The following is a 23,308-nucleotide window of genomic DNA, read 5'->3' on the forward strand; positions in this document are numbered from 1 at the left end:
TATGTATATCTGAATGAATTACGCCTGAGAAAACTCTTTAAAAATTCCACTATATAGACATAATGTTTCAAATGCAGGGATAGTGAGATAAAAACAAATGGTACCCTTAATAGTTGCATCAAATCCATTTGCTCTGCTGCTGTTGGAAACAGGGAAAGTAATGGATTGTGGATCAGCTCTGAAATTAAGAGACACCACAGCATTTATAGTTACTCACTTTTGTAATCACTCATGTCCCTGGTCTCACATCAAAATCATAAAAATGAAACTGGCAAAATTTCGAGGACTAGTGGACACATAATTAAGCATATCATGACATCATGACTTTGACTACCGACTAGCAGTTGCTTTGCTTTGTTTTTTTTTCCATAAACGGGCACGCTTCCCAATTACTGAGATTTATTTTATATAGAGGATAGAATAAAACGTAGCTTTTAGAGATGTGGTGTTCCATGCAGAAGGGTGTGGTGTGAGAAGAAAATGAGCCTAATGTATCTCTGAACTATTAGATTTCAGCACGGACAAGGAGAAAATTGAGTGTTGTTAACTTATGGGATGGAAAGAAGGCAGGGATATTTACAGAGTACAGGCACAAGGGAAATCTTAATACCTGACTGGCCATGAGAGAAAAGGGGAAAAAAAAAACTGAGGGAAAGAAACAGACTTTCAGCAAAGTATTCTTGAGTATGGGACCAGTGGGCATATAAGAAATTCCCTCTCCTCCAGATTCATTTTCCCATGGCATCATCAAATCACTGTGCCTGTCACTTCAAGTAGGATCATAGCTCACACTTTTTTTTGACACCCATCCTGTCCAGCACCCAGACCCCCTTCCCCCCACACACTTGCAGATCATTCCTAGCCATTTAAACACCTGTTGAATCCAAGTCAAGTCTGTCACGCAGTAGGACATCAGCAAGAATCTGACGATAGTAGCTGTAAAAAGGAAGAAGGATGGTATTCCCAACCAGAGGCTCAGGAAGAGTGCTGTAGAAAAAAACACACAAAAGCAAACAATAAAAAAATCCCATTCTGTATTCCTCTGCTTTTTAAAAAAAGTTACATGTAAAGTATACATGTAAATTTTTTTTTATTGGTGTTGTATATATTTCTTTGATGAAAAAAATGTCCACATTAATAATGATGACCTTTTTGAGAAAAACAGTAAGAATATTTGTAAATCATGGTGAGACATTCACAATATTGAGGATGAAAACCAATGGGGGCCATATTTAACCCTAATCTAAATTTTCCTCTAAATGTAATCGTTTAATGGTTTTTATATCATTTCAGTGGAAGTTCAATACATTTTTTAAATCATCAAAATGTGCTATTCATAATCAACACAATCATACAAAAGATACCCCTTGTGATACATAGACAAATTATGTGTAATAAATAAAATATATAAAAATAGCATTTAAAAAAATGAACTTAGACTTTCAAATTACTATTAAAGTAACTGAATACTCTCCCCCTCTCTATCACACACACTGGCCAAGGAAATATATTCAAAGCTACACTTCAGTTGAAGACTTACTCCATTTGATCCTTGAATTCCTTTTTGGGTATGCTCAACCGTACTACCAGCCGTGGTTGTCTGTTTCCCGATATAAGGGACATTAAAGCATTGGAAGTGGCTGCAGAGAAGAAGCACCAGTTGCTTACCTTTATTAAGAATTTTCATATGCCTATGAATACCTGATTTATCAAGGATGTTAAAATATGGCACAGAAAGTTGTGTGGCTTGAAATGCTTGTGTGATTTAAGATTTTTGTGATGACTGGGTGCCACCACAGCTTGTAGGGAGAGGAGGAGGCATAGCCTGACAGACTGGGATAGGGCCCTCAGAAGAGACCCATGTCATGTACGTCTGGATAGACACAGAGGTTGATGGTCTTGCAACAGCTGCTGGGTAGGAAATGGAGCTTACAGTAGAAGATGCTCTGGAGGAGCCACCCACTACACGACGGCAAGCATCGGCAAGAGATGCCAGATTCCACATGTATGCGCTAAATGGCTGCCACTTCCACTTCGGGCAGTCTCTGGAAGAAGCAACATGAAACCCATCACAGTTATCACATTTGGCCCTTCAAGAGCAACTGTTTTCAATCCCATCTGCACAGGGCCTCGAAGCTTTCTGATTTGCGCACTGGAAGAGAATGTTTAACAGCAGAAAAGTTTGTAGAGATATATTAAACCCTTTTTCTATTGCGAGATTGTCCTCTACTACCACAAGAAGACAGGGCCTCCTCAATATTCTTTCTCATACCACATCTGAAGATTTATCCTCTCTTACGTGTTTTCCTTTATTTGTTTTCTTTGGTGCCATGATATAAAGGATTAAGTTTGTTTGTTATGCTCCCAACCCACCACGGAGTCCAATAAAGGGATGCGACCAAGTGGTACCACTTAGGGTTATTTCCAGCAGGCTCGCGCCAGGGATACATAAGGAATATACTCTGGCCTTCCGAGTATGAAGACCAGATTGACCCCAGCCACAGCCTTCTAGCAAAGCTAGGGCAATACACGACCAGCCAGTTGATTGGTGTGGGCCACATCAAACTCCCATCTAGGAGAAGTCTGCACCAAAGAGATGTGTTGGTATGATGGACAGCAACCCATCAGGAACCTCAACCTCCAGGATCCTATCCTCCCCTGACATGGGTCAAAAGCAGGGGGCCACAGAGAAAAAAAATGACATCAAAATAAAGGTATGATGGGAAACAAGAAAACAGGAGAAAGACCAGTGCTGACAGAAGAGAAGATAAGATGGATAAAACTTGTTTGACAGGGATATGTTTGTTTATAGAAGAAAAATATAGATGAAAGGGCCAGGTAAGGGAGAAAAAGGAAAAGCATTAGAAAAAGTGGTGGGCCAGCTTATTCACCCAGCCAGAAAGAGAAATTGGGCGCACGGGGGCAATAAAATATCTGGATTTGTATTATTATCAAGAAGACTGGGGGACTGTTGAAGCACTCAGTACCCCCATCATCTGTTACAATAGCTGTTACAAAAATAGTTTGCCAGGGATATCATTATACTTCAGTACAGTGCAAACTTTTCCATTGTTACAAAATCAAAGGCTTTATAGAAATAGATGAAAGCTATGTACAGGTCATTTGTGCTGAACAAACTAATTCTGAACAGAGATAGAGTGAGTGAGAGGGAAAGGAGAAAGAATAGCGAATAACTGGCAAGGCATTGTCATAGCAGCACATCAACTGACCCGCTGTTGTTGTAAAATTAAAGAAGCTCTTCTAAAACATATTCTAGATGCAGAATATAACGTAAAAACACACACACACAAATACACACAAGTGAAAAAGTGCAAGCCACCAGAATAAACAGTACAACAGAGCCAGAATCACTGATCTGAAACATTGTAAAAATGCTGCATTTCAAACAATTTGTTCGAAAAACAAACTAGCAATCTTCAACTTGACACAAATCTGCATTTATAAAATACAAACAACACTATATTAAAATTATGAACTTAAAATTAAAATTATATAATATAGACCGTATAGACTTCCACTAAACTAAATTTAGTAATGGTACTCTCTATAAAAACAAGACTACAGCAAAGGATGAATAATTAGGTCAAATAGCCTCATTCATTAAAGCATCTTTAACACCAGAGCATTTGTTTTCAAAGACTGATTGCAAATTCTTGCTTTTATTGTTGTTTTCACAAGAAAAATCCTTTAATAATTTTCATTAGACTTTTGGGGAAATGAAACCGATTTGAATAAACACAAATAGCATGTAGTAGCATGTTGCGATAACAGAAAACAAAATGAGAGCACACTGCTCAAGACTGCCTATTGTTTGTTTCTGCATACATCTTAATTGGTTTTTAATATCCTCTAAAGGTTATTAAATATTTTCTGAAGCTTTCACATTGTACTTGCTTTAAAGTTTTCTAGGGTACAAAATTTTGTTTGAGCAACATTAATGCAAGTAGTTTGTTTTTGTCGCATTTCTTTATTCCTGTGCTTCTTTTGTTCATGCTCTGACACAGGATCTTGTTTCATAAACTAATTCACTAAGCACATGCAAAAGCGAAATAGAGGCTATGTACAAGTCAAGTGCTTGTCTAAAGACTAACCTGAACAGTTTGTGGTTTGTTTTTTTCTTCAGACATCAGTAGATATAAGCAATGTAAACCTAACCCATAAATTTCAGCCTTCAAAACCCATTTGTTAATTATCCGCCATGATTTGCACCTGCAATCAATGAGCACTGATAACAGTGTACCACGTCACGCATGTACACCATTCACAACATTGCCTGCAGTCAACAACAATCAGAGAGAGAGAGAATGAGCAACAGTTTGGACTATTCGGACGCTGACAGTCTGGATTTCTGGTGGTTCTGAAAAACTGCTACTTTAGCACAAGAAATGCAGGTTTCCAATGTCTGAATAACCTGAACTGTCGCTCTGATTGCTGTTCCCAGCTGGCAATGTTGTGAATGGTGTACCAACATGACGTAGTACACTGTTAGTGGAGCTCATTGATTGCAGGTGTGAATCGCGTACTTTGGTAGCAAATAATGAATTAACTCATGGGTTTTGGACGCTGAAATTTACAGGTTCTGTTTATATCACATATACCTACCGATATCTGCAAAAAATGCAAACCATTCATGTTGGTCTTTAAACCTTATCACACAGTTAATCTAACATTCACAACTGAAAATTTGCTTACCCTCTGGAATGTGGACATGGATAAAAGAAACTGAACTATGTTACCTAAATTTTTACTGTGGTATCAATATTAAAATAACAATTATTTACATCAATGAAAAGAAAATGAATTGGTGCATCAATGGTGCAAATGAGGGTAAAACATTGTAAAAAAGAATTGGAACATATAAAAATCTTTCAATAGTTGAATCAGACCAAACAGTTTGTGCAAATTCTTGTTAGGAAACATGGATGCCAAAAATACAGGATAAAAGTTAAAGGCCCATATGCTTTCTGTGGAACCTGTATGTTTGTGGCATTCTGTGCTGCTAGGGATATGAATAAAATTCTACATGAGGATCACCAGATGAATGTATTAACCCGTGACCATAACTACTGCAGATATGCCAAAATTTTATGGTTTCCCATATATATACACATACACACAAGGAAAATATGCCACTTTGATGCTTATCCATTATTTATGAGACTGCAGGGTTCCAGACCAATATTTCTTCACCTCTTGGGAAAGAGAGACCACCACATCATGAATAATGCAGATATTCTTAGCAAGCTATTACAGGTTGATATTACAAATATCATTTGGGCCTAAACGAGTGGCTAGTCTACTTTGATGGCACTTTCACAAAAAATAACAACAAAATTATGAATATGAGACTTGAAAGTGAAGCAACCCTAAGAGAGAAAGAACAAAGCTGCCCCTTCACAAAATATGTGAGCTTCTAAGCTGTTGCCTGATCACAACATACTTCACATATGAGGATAACTTCTACCAGCAGACAGGAGCAGCAGCCATGGGATCACCTATCACCCCAACAGTCACCGGTCTTGTCATGGAGGGCTTTGAGGAAAAATCCTTGCTAACATTTCACCACTCTCCTCCCTTTTGGGCCGCAACATGGATGACATCATATCCATTTACACAAAGATATGGTTATGGAGTTAATCCACCATCTGAACAGCCAGTTTCCTATCATGAAGTCCACCCATGATGTCAAGCAAAATAATAGCGTTACCATTCTTGACACCAAGATCACGAGAGGTGACGACAGGGTGGTCTTCAGTGTCTATCGCAAAAAACTGATCAGTACCTCCAGACTCCAATATGATAGTCATCAACCTCTCCAACTAGGAATGATCCACACTCTACCTCATCAAGCAAAGATCATCTGCTCACCATATGAAGCTCTGGAGGGAAAACTTCACCTGAAGAAAGTGCTCAGCATTACGGGCTACCACATATAGGCATGGCACTTACCTGGGAGCCTTAGGACTACTCCCCAACCTCATTTAGCAGAGAGACCCTACAGTATGGATGTATCCCCATCCTGTCTGTCAAAGATGTCACAAAAGACACTGTGATAATGAACAGTAGAATAGTGTTGTTGACAGTGATGCATAAGACCCAGGCGCTTATGTTGTAGTCAATGGCTCATGAGTTCTAATCTATGTTACTAGGACTTTCGAGCAGATGATGTAACCATAGTCCAACTTTTGTAGATAAGGGCATGATACATGTGAAGTAAGACTATGCAGTCTACCTGGCTGACATGGCCAACTACTCAAAAACTCTCAAAGGCTTTCTGAGATGTGTGCATACACATTTGATATGGGGAAGGAAGAATAGTTTGCAAACTTTACTTCCTGGACAATATGGAGTACTGTGCCATTTCCAGAGATAGTTCTGGAAACATGCCTAGCAGTTTATATAAGTAAATGAAAACTGATTTTGAGTGAAAAAAATTTTAAATCGTTTTCTGTCATCCACTTCTGCACACCATTAATGCACATTCGACGACAGTGTTCAAGGCATGGTAGGGATCAGAGAGTGAAATAATCTACATACAATGAACTTTCAAATCCTGTAAAGCCATCTTTGTGGTAGAGGTAGGCTAAGATGCCAGCTGATGGCCCACTGGTTGGTAGTGCTGATTTGTTTTGGGTCCGGGGGAGGGGACCGCGAGAGAAGGAAGGGGTGGCAACCCCCCTGCCAGGTGGACGCAGTAGCACAGCCAGCACTGTCGTCCTGTACGACTGGGTACCCATGGCACATTACCCCTACCGAGGGATATAAAAATGGAGGAGGAGAGGTTGAGAGAGAGAGAGAAAGAGAGAGCAGCTTGAGGGAAGGACACGACATATCATTGCCAACCAGCAGCCCAGTTGACTAAGGACAAAGTCTGTGCTCGGAGCTACGTTCTGTGTTAAGCTAAATTCTTCAGGCGGCCAGCAAGCGGTCACCTTAAGAGGTTCCAATAACCTACAGCTACATGTTCGAGCATTAACTGCTGAGTGAACACGAGTGTGAGCTGTGTGGTAGGTCACCCTGTTACATCTATTGTAATGTTGAGGAGAGTAAGTGAGAGTATGCTGCCTTCAGGGACACCCATTTCCTGTTCCCAAGGACAGACCCAACACAAACAAAAGAGGCTATTGGAAAGAAACTTTTTGATAAAGAGTGGCATATGGCCCAGAAGCCAAAGGCATGAAGGTGTAATACAATACCTTGTTTCCATGTAATGTTATATGCCTTCTCCAAATTAAAGAAAAACATTCCTAATACAGGCTCTTTGCAGACAAATGCTTGAAAGCAACTCAACGTTTTGCACTCTTTTCAGTACAGTATTAATATATAGAAAATACCAGCAGTTTGAAGCAAATACTGAGTGTATGCAGGACCAATTTCTTCTTATGTATATTCATAGTGAGCTTTCCTCTAGAAAATGATATATGATGTGACATTCCTCCAATGCATCTGCTGCTGTTGTGTGTGTGTGTGAGGGGGAGATAAAATGTGCATGTGAGAGACATTTCAACATGTACATTTATATTATCTCTTTTATATCATGTATATATTATTGCTAGTATGAGCACTATTTTGAATTGCTCCTGGGGATCAATAAAGTTGTATTGTATCACAAGTGAGAATTTCTAATAATTCACTTTAAAATTAAATTTTATTTTATTCTGCTAAGGATTAGACTTTGAAGACCAAAATGTGTATAAAAAATGAGTTACACTCACTCCTTCTGCTGATTCTTGGGTCGACTTCAACACCTTTCTCATATGGTGTCCCACCATTTACATGAAGGTCAAATGACCTACACAGTGAAGTCAGTAGTAAAAGCAGATTTAAAAAAATAGCATAGTTACTGAGATAGAGAACAATGTCTTACAAATAAGCCTGTATATTCTAAATAAAAACTTATCTCCCAAAAAAGTACTTCAGCAATGTCTATTGAGATTAATTTTTCGTTATTGCAGCCTTTGATAATACTAGTGCACTTCAGTAAGTTCAAGAACTATTCTGAAGACCAAAATATTGATCACTGGACTTTACTTGTTCTGAGTAGCAGTCCCATTTTCACCCAGAAGGGGCAAATGTGCCCACCCACAGCTCATTTCTGTTCTCTCCTTTGTGCTCTGGAAATGTGAAGGAAAACTTCAATATTCCAAGAACTAAGCAAAAGCAGACAACATCTTATTCAGTGGAATTTACTGCCATTATTCACAGTAAAGAAAGTTTTGAAAAGTGCATAGCATACTGATCACTTTTGTGTGGCAAGAGTTTTAAAACTGCACATACTCACAGCCCTGAATGTTGTTATACACAGCTCAAATAGGATTCCTGAAATACAATGTTGCATCTGTTGTTCATATGACATTTCAAAATGGCTCTAGTCATTTGCTTTTATGTGCTTAATCTTGAAATACTTCAAAGTAATAAAGGTAAATCAGTACCGATTTAAGATTAAGTTTTCAAATATGTTGGGAGAAAATTATACTAAATACCCCATTTAATCATGACTAATGTGTAATTTATCTCTTCTCCAGCTAACACTTTTCTAGCCACAAACAATAGTAGTTAAAAACTTCAAGATTTCATCATTACCTATGTTATCAACAGTGTTGTTCGAACGAACAAAGACCTCTGCATGAGAAGCCAAATCCATGGTATCAGTAACCTATAAATTAGTGAAAAAGGACCTTAAATAATGCAAAGAATGACCAACACCTGATACATTAGTGAATTTTACATTAATGATTATTTATTAAAACTGTTCTTTACAAATTTAGATTTATCAGCACTATCTACAAAAACCTATGCTTTTTAAGAAGTCTGTTTTGCATATTTTAATCGGTTCGTTTTCCTTCAAATCAGACTGTATTGCTTCCTGCAAAATGCAATCATATGAAGGCTAAACTAGTTCTCATTTTAAAAGGTGAACAAATGACCACTGAAAGTTAAGAGATACTATCAAGTATTATGTTTTATGTTGTTACCTTGGTTGTGAAGGACCAAGTGTTCTGTGACTTGTCTATTGATGACACCTTCACACAATGAATGTTGCTCAGGATCTATGGGCAAGATTTATTGCAGTAATAAACAAAAGCCTTTCTGTCAGCCTTAAGTTAATCAGAAATTGTTATAATTATGTAAGACTGACAATAAACAACCCTTTCGGTCAAAGGTATGGCAGTAATTAAGATAGTAATCGTATGGTTTAACAAGATGGAATAAGGAATAACCAAAACAAAAAATGGCTTTGTCAGCTTCAGTAATCGCATATCATTTTGCTGCTGATTTTCAGACCTTTGTTATGAAAAAGCTGAAAAGTTTGATGAGGAAAGAAGTTGTAACACTTCAGCTTTTAACACTTCATTAAAATACCATCTGGGCTTTTTGCTCTACTACTTTTTAATTGATTGCTTCTTTAACTTCCTCTTCCCTGATATGACTGTCCCTGAGTTGGGTTTCACTACTCATGATTTTACAAGAGTTGTCTTGGCCCTCAATATACCTCCCTTCTTTAATATTGTTTAGAACTGCTTTCTCCAATCCTCTTAACTTACTTGCCCAATTACAAACTGCCTTCTTCTGAATCTCCTGATAGCCTACCAAAAATTCTTTAGTTTATTTACTGCATTTTTTAAAAACAATTTTTTAAGTGAATAAAATGTTCCTGTACCTTTAGCAAATTTCTGTATACTTTTCTTTTTCTTCTGTAAGCTATTCTATCTTCCTGTATTTTCTTCTTTCTAAATCTCCGCAGACACTTTCTCACTAGCCTTTTCTTCGCCATACATTTCATGCCTCACAGGGTGGCACCCCTCTTATGTTATAATTACATTCTTTGTCATGCACTCAGCAGTCTTCTTCAAGGCCTCATGAAGCATGGATATGGCTGTTTCTGTATAATTTGACACTATATTAGAAACCTTCCTTAGCTGGATTGTAAAATTGTATATTGTTAAAAAATGTGTCAATGCCAATCGTGCATTTTAGCTGAAAAAGGTGTGAGTTTTGTGAGCAAGTGTCAAATTATATATGTATGCAAGCTCTGTAAACAAGCAAAGAATTTGCTCTTTGCTGCAACATCATAGTTCCACCACCTCTATCAATTGTCTTTGATACATTGTTGAAGACAGCTCACTCACATGGTGGTTACACAGTTTTGATATGTAGCCACAGTTGAAGTATTTTGGTTTCTTCCTCCTGACATGAAATCCACATAAATGAATGTGGTACCACAAGGGGATGCACACAAGTGGTACCACAAAGGCAGTGCCACAACAGGACTACAGGAGGAGTATACTGTGGCTTAAAGTTAGTCCAGACTGACCCAGACTGCAGTCTTCCAGCAAAGTTAGGGCATTGCATAACCAGCTGATTGACTAATATAGGCTACAACAAACTCCTGTCCAAGTGAAGTTTGGGTCAAAGATGTGTGTTGGTGACCTCAACCCTCCTGATCCCATTACCCCTCCCAATCCAATAAGGATCTCTCTGCACAGCAAGCTCAGGAGACTTAAAGTAGGCCATAGAAAATAAGGGTAAAAGAAGGCTTAAGCAAAAAAGAAAACATGAGAAAGACTGGTCAAGACAAAGGACAGAAAAGATAAAACAACAGCAGAAAAGGGAGTGAGTTTGTTACAAAAGAATACCGATGAATGGGCCAGCACAAGAGAAAAACTGAGGCTAGGTATTCACATAAAAAATAATGATCTTTATTTTCAACAATCTATTTATGTCTAACTATTAATATGCAACATTTTTTTTTTTGTTGTGCCTTCAAGAAAACGGTATTATTCTAATTCATTTCTTATTTGTGTTCAGACTATCACATGTTCTAATAATTCCAAGACAAAAGTTGCTGAACACCATAACCTTGATTCTTAACTAGTAATAACGTATGCAAATGTAAATACAGAGTATTATATGCAACAGAAACAAAGCAGGTTTAAACTTGGCAGTAACTTACGTTGTTCCCATCGAACAGACATATTCTGACTGTACGATCTAAGACATCAATTCCTGAAACATAAGTGGTACTCACAAATCTATTACACATTTTCTTTGCTAACTGCATTTTACTAATAAAATAAAGAAGTGTTAAATATCATACAAACAAGTAAATCATGCTGTTTTTCTTTGAACTTGCATTTTTGAAGACTAACAGAGAAATAGGTATGTAAGCAAGCTTTTGATCAAGTAAACCAGGCAGATAGAAATCTACTAGACATGTAAGTTTGTGATTATATGTGATGTTCCATTCTGGCCAGACTTGGTGATAAAACAAACCCGGTGAATTTTAAACAATTTTGTCTTATTCTTCAACTTTTTCATCATAGTCCCCACATTTTTCAGCCCTATGGATCCCTTTTTAAAACATTCCCAAAATGCTGATTTTTGCACCAATTTCAGTTGTTCCCAGTTCATTCCAAGCAGGGGTTCTTTCAGCTTTGGAAACAACCAAAAATCGCATGGGGCATGATCTGGTGATAAGGGAGGAAGCTTCAAAACTTTGACACCCGACTGCGTAAGAAACTCCAATGGATCACTCGGTGGAGCATGCATTGACTTGCTTCTCCTTTCCATCTGGGGAAAACTATGAGGGGAAAAATTATGAAAAAAATATGGAAAAACACCAAAGAATCACTCTATCAAGTCTGCATGAGCTGCACTCGCTGAAACCATGCAAAATACTGGTCTGGACAAAATTGTAACATCCCTCATACATGTACATGTATTGATGTATCTAACCAAATGAATGAAAAATACCATTTTGTGGTAAAATTTGTTTCTCATACCAGATGACATGATGTTGGGAGCTTATTTTACCACTAAATTCCAGTCAAATTCAAACAGATTAGTCTAAACCAGCTAATTACAAGTTCCCTCTTATTCCCTTGCTTTTACGCAACTGTATAACTGTGAACACACTACTCCCTTCCAGTTCTTGGTGCAAAAGCTACCCTCTGTTGGGCAACTTGACTGTGTTTTGCATAGAGTTGTTGATGACCATGCCCTAGTGTCTCGAGGTCTAATGCACCAGTTCAAATATGCCACCTTGGTATTCACAAGTCCGCGTTGCAAGGCAATGCTGCTGCCTACTGCCTATCCTGCTTCACAGCTACCACAAGTGTGTTGTGACTATTTTGCTCACAAGATTTCAGACATTTGATCATCCTTGGACTCAATATCTGTGCCTGACAGCATCTCCTATGATATTCTTCTTATTTTTCTTCACAACCTCCCCGAGCCAGGAATGGCATGCCTTCTCTTTTCCTTGAATGTGATGTTTCCTCTATAGAATCAAACCTTGATTCCCCGTTACCCGTACTCAGCCTATTACATACCATCAGCAAAGTGCTTAAGCTCACCTGCAAGCTCACACACTACAAATAGGATATCATAAGGTTAAGGTATGATGGACTGGCTTTGAAGAAATGGTAACAGAGGAAGGGCACAAGCTGTGGTAGAGTGGTGAGGGAAAAAAAAACCACATAAACAGTGTCGGCAATCCTCAGATGATCCTCATCTCCAGCTGGATGTTCTTCATCTTTTATCACTGCCAAGCCCCATACGTTGTGAGTTTGCAGTATGAATGTCAGGCGAGTACAAATGCTAGAATGATTCAGGGAGATTCCTCTTATATATATAAATTTGCTAGCTGCTACCAGTTTCATAAGAATTATAATTAGGGTTTCTAAGTTGTTGACAAGCAAGGCAAAGAGCTTCATTCTTGTTTCCAGTACTCTGCTAAACGAGGTTTGACTAGGCTACATGCACAGGTGTGTACATAGTTTCTTTTTTTTTTTTTTGAAATGAAAACCTGGTAGCAAAACATTAATTTCTCCCATGAGATAATAAAATTGTATTGTGCATTGTAGTGTATATCAAGAAAGTCATGAAATAACTCTAAGGCCTGTAAGCATATAAGATCCTAAGAAGTTCTCAAGAAACATATATTTAAGCTGAATCCTTCCTTCCACACTGCATATAGTTTGTGTTTAAAGACAGTGCATGCCTGTTGCTGATGCAAATGTTTTGAAGAAACAATTCCTGCTCTAGTTGTCATGGCACACCTTACAAACACTATTGTTTCAAGCATGTCTCAAACACGCGTGTCCCATCCAAAAGAATTGGAGATCAGATAACAAGTCTGAAATTATTGAGAAGTTCTGTTCCAAAGATCAGAAGACATGCTGCAAGGCTAGCAAGATGGCATGAAGTTGAACACAGAATATGGAACAACAGCCCCCTCCATCAGCCTGTAAACAAGGCATAATATAGGGATGATGATTTTAGCTCCTTGGTATAAATGGCATACGGGACAGCATGCTGAGGATTTAAAAAAAAAAAGTAGTAGACAGGATATCTAAGGTGAAATTATAAATGACAGACATAAGATTATGAATTCTAAGATGAGCGCCATCCCCCACATTCTCTCTACATGTGCTGTTGCCACCTTTGTCTGTGTATTTGTTCTATATTGGATTGGTTATTGTAACTCCTTGCTTGCAGGCTGCACCGCATATCTTCTTCATAAACTCCCAAAAGTACAGAACTCCCCTGCATGTGAGGTGCTTAGAGCTAGGAAATGGAACCATGTCACTCCTCCCCTTCGTTTTCTGCACTGGCTAACCATCCATTATCAAATTTAGAAAAACTGTGCTGTGTTTTCATGTCTTTGCAGGCTCTTGCCCTGGCTATATCTCCGAACTTCCCTTACATCGCAGCCAGACAATGTCCTTTAATGACCATACATTTACAATCCCTGTCATCAAAACAACCACATATGATGACCATATTTTTAGTTACAGTGTTGCAAAACAGTGGAACTCTCTTCCCTTCCATATCTGCCATTTACCCACCACTGAATCCTTTATACGTGCACTGAAAACACATGTTCAAAGAGTATTACTCTTCATGCCAATCAACATAGTCCTCAATAGTTGTGATATAGTAAATTATCTAGTCCTCTGCAGATTTTTGACACTCTCCAGCCTTACTGTTGGTTTTGTAATTCCAATTTGTGTCTTCTATGTTTATCTTGTTTCTCCTTCTGTTCTTTGTATGCTGTCCATGTATCCTACTTGTCTTAAACTCTGAGAGCATGCTTCTTTGTAAGCACGATTATGGGCTACATAAATCATATATTTATTATTATTTATTATTATCATCATCATCTGTATTGAGAAGCTTGTTTTTATGAAACAGGGAAACGTCTAGTGTCATGTCATCTGGTAATGATCGTGTCATCTGGTAATGTTTGAAGAAGAAATGAGAGGTCATGTATGTGCATGGTCTCTCTCACATGTGCACATTCATAGACAAACCCTTCCCTCCAAATCACCAACCACTCCCCACACATATATTTGTGTGTAAAGATAAACATGTGCAAACAACGAAAATGCTCAAGCATGCTCATACACAAATGTATCAGATGCACACATGTATATACATGTTTACACATGCATGCAGACTTATATCACACAAACATCTTTTCTAAAGGCTTTCTCTCCAAATGAGGTTTCAAAACGTTTATTAAAAGAATAAAACTGAGGGGACAATTTTTTTTAATGAAAATATTCACCTGCACTAGGAACAGGAATCTGACGACATGCACTGATGGTAACGATGCGCTCAATTCTCACCATCCGAGGACGAATCTGAAGAACATATTGTTTTAATGGTCTGATGGAATGCAATTTTGTTTTCAAATGATACGGTTAAGCACAGCACAAAGTTGTGAAACACCTTGAGTTGTCCACAGGACATGATAAGGTGCTATGCAAGCGAACAGTTATTATTATTTCTCTCAATTTGAGCAAATGAGCCCCCATCATTTCTCAAGATATATGCCTACAAACATCATCATATGCATAAAGAACTTACAACAAAAACTTTAGAAATATAATTTAGATATGTTTGTATTGCTCAGACTACAGTCAGTGGGGTAGAGTTGGGATCATATGTTAATTAAGCCTGCCAGCCCACATTTGTGAGATCACTGGACTCATTTAGTACACTGTGTTTGTAAGCTTGTATCTCAAGATCACAGGGGTGTTCCATCACCCAAAATAAACTGAAAACAAATTAGGAAAGGGTCATCAAGTCTGCAGCAAGTACAAATGTTTCACTATTTTGATACATGCAAATCAATTATTCACTAAGCTTCACTCAAATGAAAAGGCAAAACAAAAGTTGACAATAACATCACAGTTGGAAGAGTCTGCATGGGTAATTATCCTGGGTGACACCAGGTACCCCAGAGAGCATATATATATATAGAGAGAGAAATGTAGAAAGCTCTCATGCACAAGGAAAGATGTCTTCAGCTAATGTCACATTTCTTTGCTGGTAAGTCAGTGGAAAGATTTCCTCCTTCTACTAACTCTTTTGTAAAGTGTTGATTGGTCTCTAAACCACAGGCAATGCAGTTATGTAATAATAATTGGATTTGTAAAGAACATTTACTTGTATGGATATGAGCTTAATGCACTGCACATGAAAGACTACAAAAGATTTGTGTCTGGAAAAGATATGCATAGTTTGTTCTGCTCTTTATATTTCTCCTTGCCTTTAAGAGCAACTAGCTAATAATTATCCATCATGTCATACAGTTGTGAGTGCCTTCTTGCACTCTTCCCATCTTTGGCTACCCTCCACATTTGCATTTCTGAATTTCCCATTGAGATTATACTTCAAGACTCAGGCGTCCATCCAAAAAGTAAGAGAAAGACAAGTAGAAGAGGACCAGTGCAGTCAATGCAGGAAATTCAACCTACATATGTTTCCCTCTCCGATTTCAGTCCACTGTAACAAAATTGATTAGCCAGAGGCTTTTGCCAGATGCCTGCAGTAGTTCAATGAAACATTTTTTCCACCAAGACAAGCCTGATAGTGACACTGATTGCTAATGTGTCATGCAAGTTAGATGTCATTTGCATGAAGACCCAAATTTATCCTTGGTGATTTTAATCACTGCCAGTTAATTGGGGTTTACAGAAGCCATGAGAAATATGTGTTGTGATCAACTACACAGAAGAATTTTACAATTGACCTGTGCTAGGGTACTGTACCTGGTGTTTAAAAGAGTCTGTGCTTACCATCCCTTGAAGCATTATATCGCAGCAGATTCTTATGGTGCTAGTGTATAAGACAGTGTGTCAGTAATATCACATTGGTTGAGAACAGCTCTTTGATTTCAATTTCAGACCTAGTCAAAAATGTCACATTCTGAGTTTAAATCTGAAAGTTTTTATTCTGAGGATGACTCTTTTGTCATCTCTGGTGAAGAGAATGTGGAAGAAGATAAAGAAAATAATTTTATTTCTCCAAACAATGCAACCACTGATCTTGACAAAGACATGTAAGTTTAATTCATGTTTATTTTTTATTGCTTACTGTTACTAATAATATCTCATAGCCCTTGTGTGTTAATAAATATGTACATTTCCTACAAATTGTTTTAAGCATCTTTTACAATACATACCCTGTTACTAGAGGGATCAAAAAAGAGATCTTTGTAGATGAGGTTGGATGGGCTCAGCTTTATGGCCAAATAGCTGACTGTTCTGTATGTTACTCCTGTCCGACAGAAAAATTTTACATTTTAGCTATGAAGCATTACATATCAAGCAATGAGAGACTTCAAATGAGGTATAAATTAAGGTAAAAAAGTGTTTATCCCTCACCAATGCCTTTATTCTTTTTTTCTATGTTAAGTGCACGCTACTCACAAGCATATTTACTACTGCCTGAACTACATAAATCTGAAATAATTAGTTTTAATGAAGAAATAATGACTGCTTTTAAAAACTCCACAATATACCAAAAATGTTTGACTGACAGACAACTGCACTACTTGTAAATTCCACTTTAATAGTGCTTCCAAGTAAGGTGACCAAACGTTTCTGGGGCGAAAGCGGGACACGTGCCGATGATGGTGTCGTCACCATCAAAGAACGCCGAATCAGCGTACGGTATTCCGATTTTTAAAGACATGCGGGACATTTGATGGACTTGCCAGAAAGCCAGAAAGCGGGACATTGGGCGTCCCGCTCGATAAGCAGGCGGGACACGAGGGCAAAAGCGGGACGTCTGGTCACCTTATCCAGGTAATGACAATGACAATGATCAACTTTACTGGTCCCAGTGGGCAATTTAAACATGGGAAGGTGCTCTAGTTACAGTAAGTTAAAAATAAAAGTAGAACAAGTTCACGGTAAGGTGCAGCATTAAGATGTACATTAGCACATGAAAGGAAGGCAAATTATATATACTATAAAACAAGCGATAACTTGCATCAAAAATAATCATGTGTGCATCTACAACATCACACACACACCACTGACACTTCATCTGAGGTTCAGCAGATGCCAAATTTCCAAAGACAGAAGCGGGCCATGGTTCGGGGGCCAAATCATCAACAAAAACAAGTTGTTCCTTTCTAGGGATTCCATTAATGACAGATGCAAGATTCCCAAAGATTTTGCCCTTTACTTATGGGGCCATGGCCAATGCTGGGGAATATATGCTAGTAAGAGTGACACGGCCTTTGTTGGTATTGAGACAATGAAAGACTTTGGTGAATACAAAATAGAAAGCTATTTTTTCTTCTTTTCTAAATTCTTAGAGACAATTAAATAATTTTCTGCCAATATTATTATTGTGTTTTAATTTTTTTTCTTTTTTTTTTACACTAGGTATGAAAATTTTGTACATGTGCACACTTTTTCTAGATTAATGTGACCATAATGACTGTTAGAAAAACTGATTATAACACAAATTTTCAAATTATGAACTGCCCCTCTGGAATGCATCCCATGTAAATCCCCCATCACTTGTACTTTATAGCTATTTTTTTTAGGTTTCAAAGCAGTAATAAAAATCAACAGCAATCTACCTTCTGCGTGTTTTTTAGCAAGAGTGGATTGTCGAAACCCTGAAGGCACAGCTCCCATGGCATGAAGAACATCAGATACTGTGGTCTGAAATGTTTAAAATAGTAAATTTTATACAATGAATTGCAAAACTAACTTTTTTGGCAATTAAGAATGGTTCCAATACTGTTTGTACAAATTCATAGGAAATGTGGTACTGTTTGACAAATGATCTGCATAAATAAATCTGAAATACAGCAAAATATTTCAACTTTTATATAAAGAGCAGGGCTTCTGCTTACGCAGAAAATTGCGTACGGTACGCATTAAAAGTTCGGAGGACCCCTTCAATTTTCGTCAATGGGGTCCCAGGGAACACCTTCAAATTTGGGCGAAGAACAGATGCAAAATTGGGTAAGTGTAGTGTCTGACATAGTAGCCCAATCTTTTGTTGTCGTCTGGTACAAGGTGAGAGTTACTTCCCTTGCACTGAGTTTTTTTTTTTTTTTCCCCCTTACCGGGAAGAGTTCCAACCTATTTCCAAGATGTCGTTGACAGCGTGATTAAAATCATATTGTCAGAAACTGAAAGAAAGTGAGCAACCTAAGTACAGTGAGCATAAGCTCATCACAGATGCTCGCACAGACTTCATGGCACAGAAATCTCGCCGTTTCTGACTAGACATTACGTACAGTGCTTTGTGTGTCTGAAAGGCAGTTGAACAAAGTAGTTGATTTGTTGATTTTTTTTTCACATTGTGAAGGGACCCCTTAGAGTTAGCCTGGGACCCCTTAGAAATCTGAAGAAGGGGTCCCTGGGACCCCAAAGAATTTAGCCTTAGCAGAAGCCCTGAAGAGCATTAATTTCAGCAAAAGGTACAAAATTAAAAACAATGTTACTGAAGCTGTGTTTTAGACCTAACCTTCAGTAATTATTTTTGCACACATTACAGATTGTTTCTGGACATTGTCAGCAAATTTTAAATACCACTTGCTCCTACCTCAGTTATAGCTTTCTTTATGCCACTCCAAAGCTTCTTTGTTCTAAGAATTTCAACAACAAAATAAAAATATCAAAATTTCTGTTATGAGATGCACCTATTATGCACACATTAAAAGGTTATTTAGTCTTGTTGACCTGTTATGACAACCAGCATGCTAAAAATGCATTTGCTTTTGATGGTTCTAAATAAAAGGAGATCAGCATGCCATGTACACATCAAGCACAGTAAGCCAGACAACTAAAGGCTGTAGTGCTTCTTAGTTCAGCTGCTGTAAAGACAGAATGGAGAAATCATAAGTGAATTAAGCATCTGAGACAAGGGAAGTTATTCAATCTATACACAAAAACCAGCCAGTGGCTGCATGCTTGTATCTGGTTCTCATGAGTAGGTTCATAGAATCCCTACACTGCTTTAGCTGAATCTCTGAATTTTTTGCATTCTAAGTGCCTAATTTTTCAGTGACATCAGAAATGATAATTTCATGGTTTTCCCAAATGAATGACAATCAGAAATAGATGACAATAATTTAGCAATGCACACTGCAAATCTTCTGAAACATTATTTAGAAAATAAAACACCTTGAGTGAAAGAAACAACTCTGAGCACACCAAGGTCTAGCTTAAAGTAGTAATGAGATGCCTCTGTCAGGTCCTCTGAGTACCTGAGTATTCAAAGATCAGGCATGAATTCAGTGCTTGGAGCCATCATAAAGCCGACAGATGTTCCAGAGAGTTATCCTACAAGAAATTATGTTGGGAATAGAACTTTTGATATACTCTGATTTTGGCATATCAGTATCATTTCTTTACATACACTGTTCTTAATCCAATATCTCTTGAAAAAAGTGCAACCTAACTTTTGATTATTCTTTATATCTTGTATGCATAACAACTGAAGCAATGTCAAGGAAGCAAAATAAAGAAAGACCCCACCTCCTTACTGTGTCTCCATCTCCCTGCTCACTATCAGCACCCTCCTCCTCCTCATCTATTTTTGGAAACAAAAAGGTGTTAGTGTGTTTTCTATTTATTCACAAGTGGATAATCATTTTTAAATAGTCTTTATGTTCGAACTTTAATAGGATGTTTATAAAAAAAACTCTGACCTAATTTATTAAAAATTTTAAAGCAAATTTTCTTTCATTTATATGTGCTGATGACATGATCATCAGAGTTCCTTTAATGCCAAAGTTGCTTAGAGTGAACTCAAAAGAACGTGAGGTGTGGCTTTCCTGACCAGTTACTCCTAAGTACCCCTTTAAGGCTCATCTGCCAGTTAAAGATCAGTTCTACTCTTCTGTCTGAAAGATGAAGTAGCAGTTTGTGTTTAATGCCATGCCAGCAACTGAGACTATACCACGACAAAAAAAAAGTAATCTTAACTTTAAAAGTTTGGGAACAAATCCCTCTGAGTGATATAACCATAACATTCTTTAAAAAGTCAACACAAGAAGTAAACAATCTGTAAAAGAGTAGGTAAAGTATAAAATGGAGTGGTAAAGGCCACCAACAAACTAAATATCATTTCTTGAATCTGATGGTAAGGTCCTATCCTCCTTAAAAACGTAAAGACTGCTGCCAATGGGACAGACCTGAACAAAGAACACAGAATTTGCTGTAAAAAACTGCCGGTGGATACTCTGGAGGTCAAACAGTCATAACATGTACCACACTAAAACTTCCTTTACACCATGGACAAACTGGTGGTGGTTCACCTCGTAAGAGGTGTCCTTGCGTGGCGTAGGTGTGTCCTAACTTTAATCTAGCAAGGACCACCTCCTCCTGCCTCACAGGATGCCACAATGGTAGGCAGTCGGAAAGACAGGGAAGAGTGGCATATCATTAATTTTGGCCCAGAGTATCCCAGTGGCGTTGCCATAGGGACTGAACGTATGCTGAGAAGAGTGGTTTACAGTCTGATGATATCAGCAACTGTAATTTGCAAGGGGACTGACACACAGCCTTGGCAGCCTAGTCTGCTCGAACAGTGCCTGGGATACCAGCATGGCCAGGATCCCAAATAAAAACAGTGTCCTTGTTTCGCTGAACGAGTACTGCATGAATTTTATGAATCTGGACCACAAGAGGGTGGTCAAAATCATTGGAAAGGAGAGCTTGGAGGGCAGAAAGAGAGTCTGAAATAACGAAAAAGCTCTGAAGAGCAGTGAACATGCTGCAAGGCAAGCAAGATGGCGTGAAGTTTTGCCGTGAAAATAGAAAATCCATCCGCCAGTCCAACTGAAGCAGCCCGTAGCGGTTGGCAGGATGGAACTGCTGCCGAAGCGACTGGGCCACCACTTGAGACTTTGGAGCCATCTGTAAATACAGAACAGAATCCAGGATAGTCAGAAAAGAGTTCATGAAAATGTTGGAGATAGATGGGATCACCTTTTTAAAAAGATGTAAGATCAAGACAAATCTCTGGAACATGAAGGGTCCAAGGAAGAGCTGGTAGTAGAGAAAGAGGATCTACCTGTTGAATATCTACTCCGGCAGCTTGTAGGTGAGGTGCTACATGGAGTGATACTGGCTTTTGTTCCTTGGTACGAATGGCATACAGGGCATCATACTGAGGTCTGAAAACAGAATGGTATGCAGGGTTTGCCGGATGAGCTTTTAAACGACAGACATAGGATAGCATGAGTTTCACACAATGGACAGAAAGTGGGGGCTCACAAGCTTCTGCATACAAACTTTATACAGGAGTGGTGCAAAAAATGCAGAGCCCTTGATGATGAATAGGATTGAGAATTTTGAGGTAGGACTCTCGAGCAGAGCCATAGATGATGGATCCATAGTCTAGCTTGGAGTGGACCAGGGCAAGATACAGACGAAGCAGGATTGTGCAGTCCGCTCCCCAGCTGACATGGCCAACTACTCTAAGGATGCCCAAGACTTTCTCACAAGAAAGGCGTAAAGATTTGATATGAGACAGAAAAAGAAAGTTTACAGTCAAAGATGACCCCAAGGAATTTTACTTCCTAGATCACTTTCAGTACCGTGCCGTTGACAGAAATAGATGGGTTTGGAAACATACCTCTCAGTTTGCAAAAGTGGATGCATACTGACTTCGTAGGAGAAAATTTGAAGCCTTTTTCTGTCACCCACCTTTGTACAGCGTTTACCATTTGAAAATGGCTATTAATTTGAAAATAATGGATAAACTGTATATTTGTGAAAGACAAAGAAAAAAAAAGGTTGTCCACAGATTCTCTGTCCATAATAGCATTTAACAGGTATTTGCTAGTCAGTTTTGCTAGTCAAGTGGCTTGAGATGGGAGGTGTTTGCCGGTTAGAAGTGTTGCATGGGAGGTTTTCCTCTGTATAAGCTCCACAAAGGTAGTTTTTCCTTAATTCTAATTTTTAAAAGTTAAATAGTATCTCTCACTGGCTTTGTAACTGATCTGTGATAAGAAAGAATTTATAGAGATTTCATAGAATTAACAGATGCATGGCTTAGTCAAACATACCATCTTGTTGAACATCTCTGTGCTTGTTATGCAGCTGGAAAAGAAAGAGATGCCACATCCTAATATCCAACTTTTTCTATCCATTCAAATATACTGCAATTCTTTATTCTTGAGAACTATTTCTTCGTCCCAATCTTTGCTTTTATGCTATTGTTTCCTACACTGGGCTGTGGTGAAATATATACAATTTGCACATTCATACTGGTGGTGGTGGTGGTGGTGATGACAACTACGATGATATTGATGATAACGTCAAAGCTGAATGGGATGCTGAATGAACCCTTTCCAAAAATACCATTTTTGGTAGTAAAATTTCTTTCTTTAAGTACTTACCAGATGCCATGACTATATGGAGATTACCCTCTAGCTACCTCAAAATCCAGCTATCCAAAGCATGCAACATGGTAGGGCTGAACAAAGCTTAGCCCCCATCCTACTGACACGTCAGTGAGCACTCTACTTCAGTTTTCACCTGGACTGAGTCCAAGCCCAGTCGTCAGAGAAATCATGCGTATGTCCCAGGACTGGGACAGGCTTGACACTGTAGCGGGAGAGCAGTCGTTGCTCTCTGACGTGGTTGGCCGATCAGGCAGGAAGGATGACAGACAGGGGGAGCAACACTTTCGAGGGAAAGTCATCAGAGTGCCAAGACTGTCGGCATTAGTCTCCACCCAACCATCACTGTGAACCAACAATAACAAGAACAGCTTTAAGAGCTAAGTTAATGACCGTGTGAGAGTGAATGGTAGAGTTAAAGAGAGGTAAAAGTACTGGAATAGTGGAAGTAGGCATAGCAAGAATAACACTGGGACTCCCCCCTAGACAAACCTTATTATTGTATGTATTTTGCATGTGTTTATGTCTATTCAATCTATTTCTATATGTTACATCACATGTCGAGTTTTGTGTTTGGGGAACAGCAGGGGTGGGGGCTCGTGAGCCACGTGGTAA

The 23,308-nt window shown here is 38.4% G+C and overlaps 1 protein-coding gene across 3 annotated transcripts in view; it reads right to left on the minus strand.

Annotated features, from left to right (window-relative positions):
* LOC112570695 (nephrocystin-1-like) overlaps positions 1–23,308 on the minus strand; it is a 64,823-nt gene that overhangs the window by 8,050 nt on the left and 33,465 nt on the right. For 2 of the 3 annotated variants that reach the window (XM_025249261.1, XM_025249263.1), the window contains 16 exons: positions 22,358–22,391; positions 19,821–19,875; positions 18,886–18,928; positions 17,909–17,993; positions 16,496–16,590; positions 14,594–14,669; positions 10,976–11,028; positions 8,997–9,071; positions 8,605–8,677; positions 8,303–8,340; positions 8,053–8,135; positions 7,737–7,813; positions 4,714–4,716; positions 1,541–1,640; positions 875–987; positions 105–178 (listed from right to left, as the gene is read on the minus strand). In XM_025249261.1, the coding sequence (XP_025105046.1) occupies positions 105–178; positions 875–987; positions 1,541–1,640; positions 4,714–4,716; positions 7,737–7,813; positions 8,053–8,135; positions 8,303–8,340; positions 8,605–8,677; positions 8,997–9,071; positions 10,976–11,028; positions 14,594–14,669; positions 16,496–16,590; positions 17,909–17,993; positions 18,886–18,928; positions 19,821–19,875; positions 22,358–22,391 (1,077 nt within the window). The remainder of the gene's footprint in view (positions 1–104; positions 179–874; positions 988–1,540; positions 1,641–4,713; positions 4,717–7,736; positions 7,814–8,052; positions 8,136–8,302; positions 8,341–8,604; positions 8,678–8,996; positions 9,072–10,975; positions 11,029–14,593; positions 14,670–16,495; positions 16,591–17,908; positions 17,994–18,885; positions 18,929–19,820; positions 19,876–22,357; positions 22,392–23,308) is intronic. The other variant, XM_025249262.1, reaches the window with a different exon arrangement.

This window comes from Pomacea canaliculata, linkage group LG8 (assembly GCF_003073045.1).
Source record: "Pomacea canaliculata isolate SZHN2017 linkage group LG8, ASM307304v1, whole genome shotgun sequence".
In the NCBI taxonomy this organism is placed as follows: Eukaryota; Metazoa; Mollusca; class Gastropoda; order Architaenioglossa; family Ampullariidae; genus Pomacea; species Pomacea canaliculata.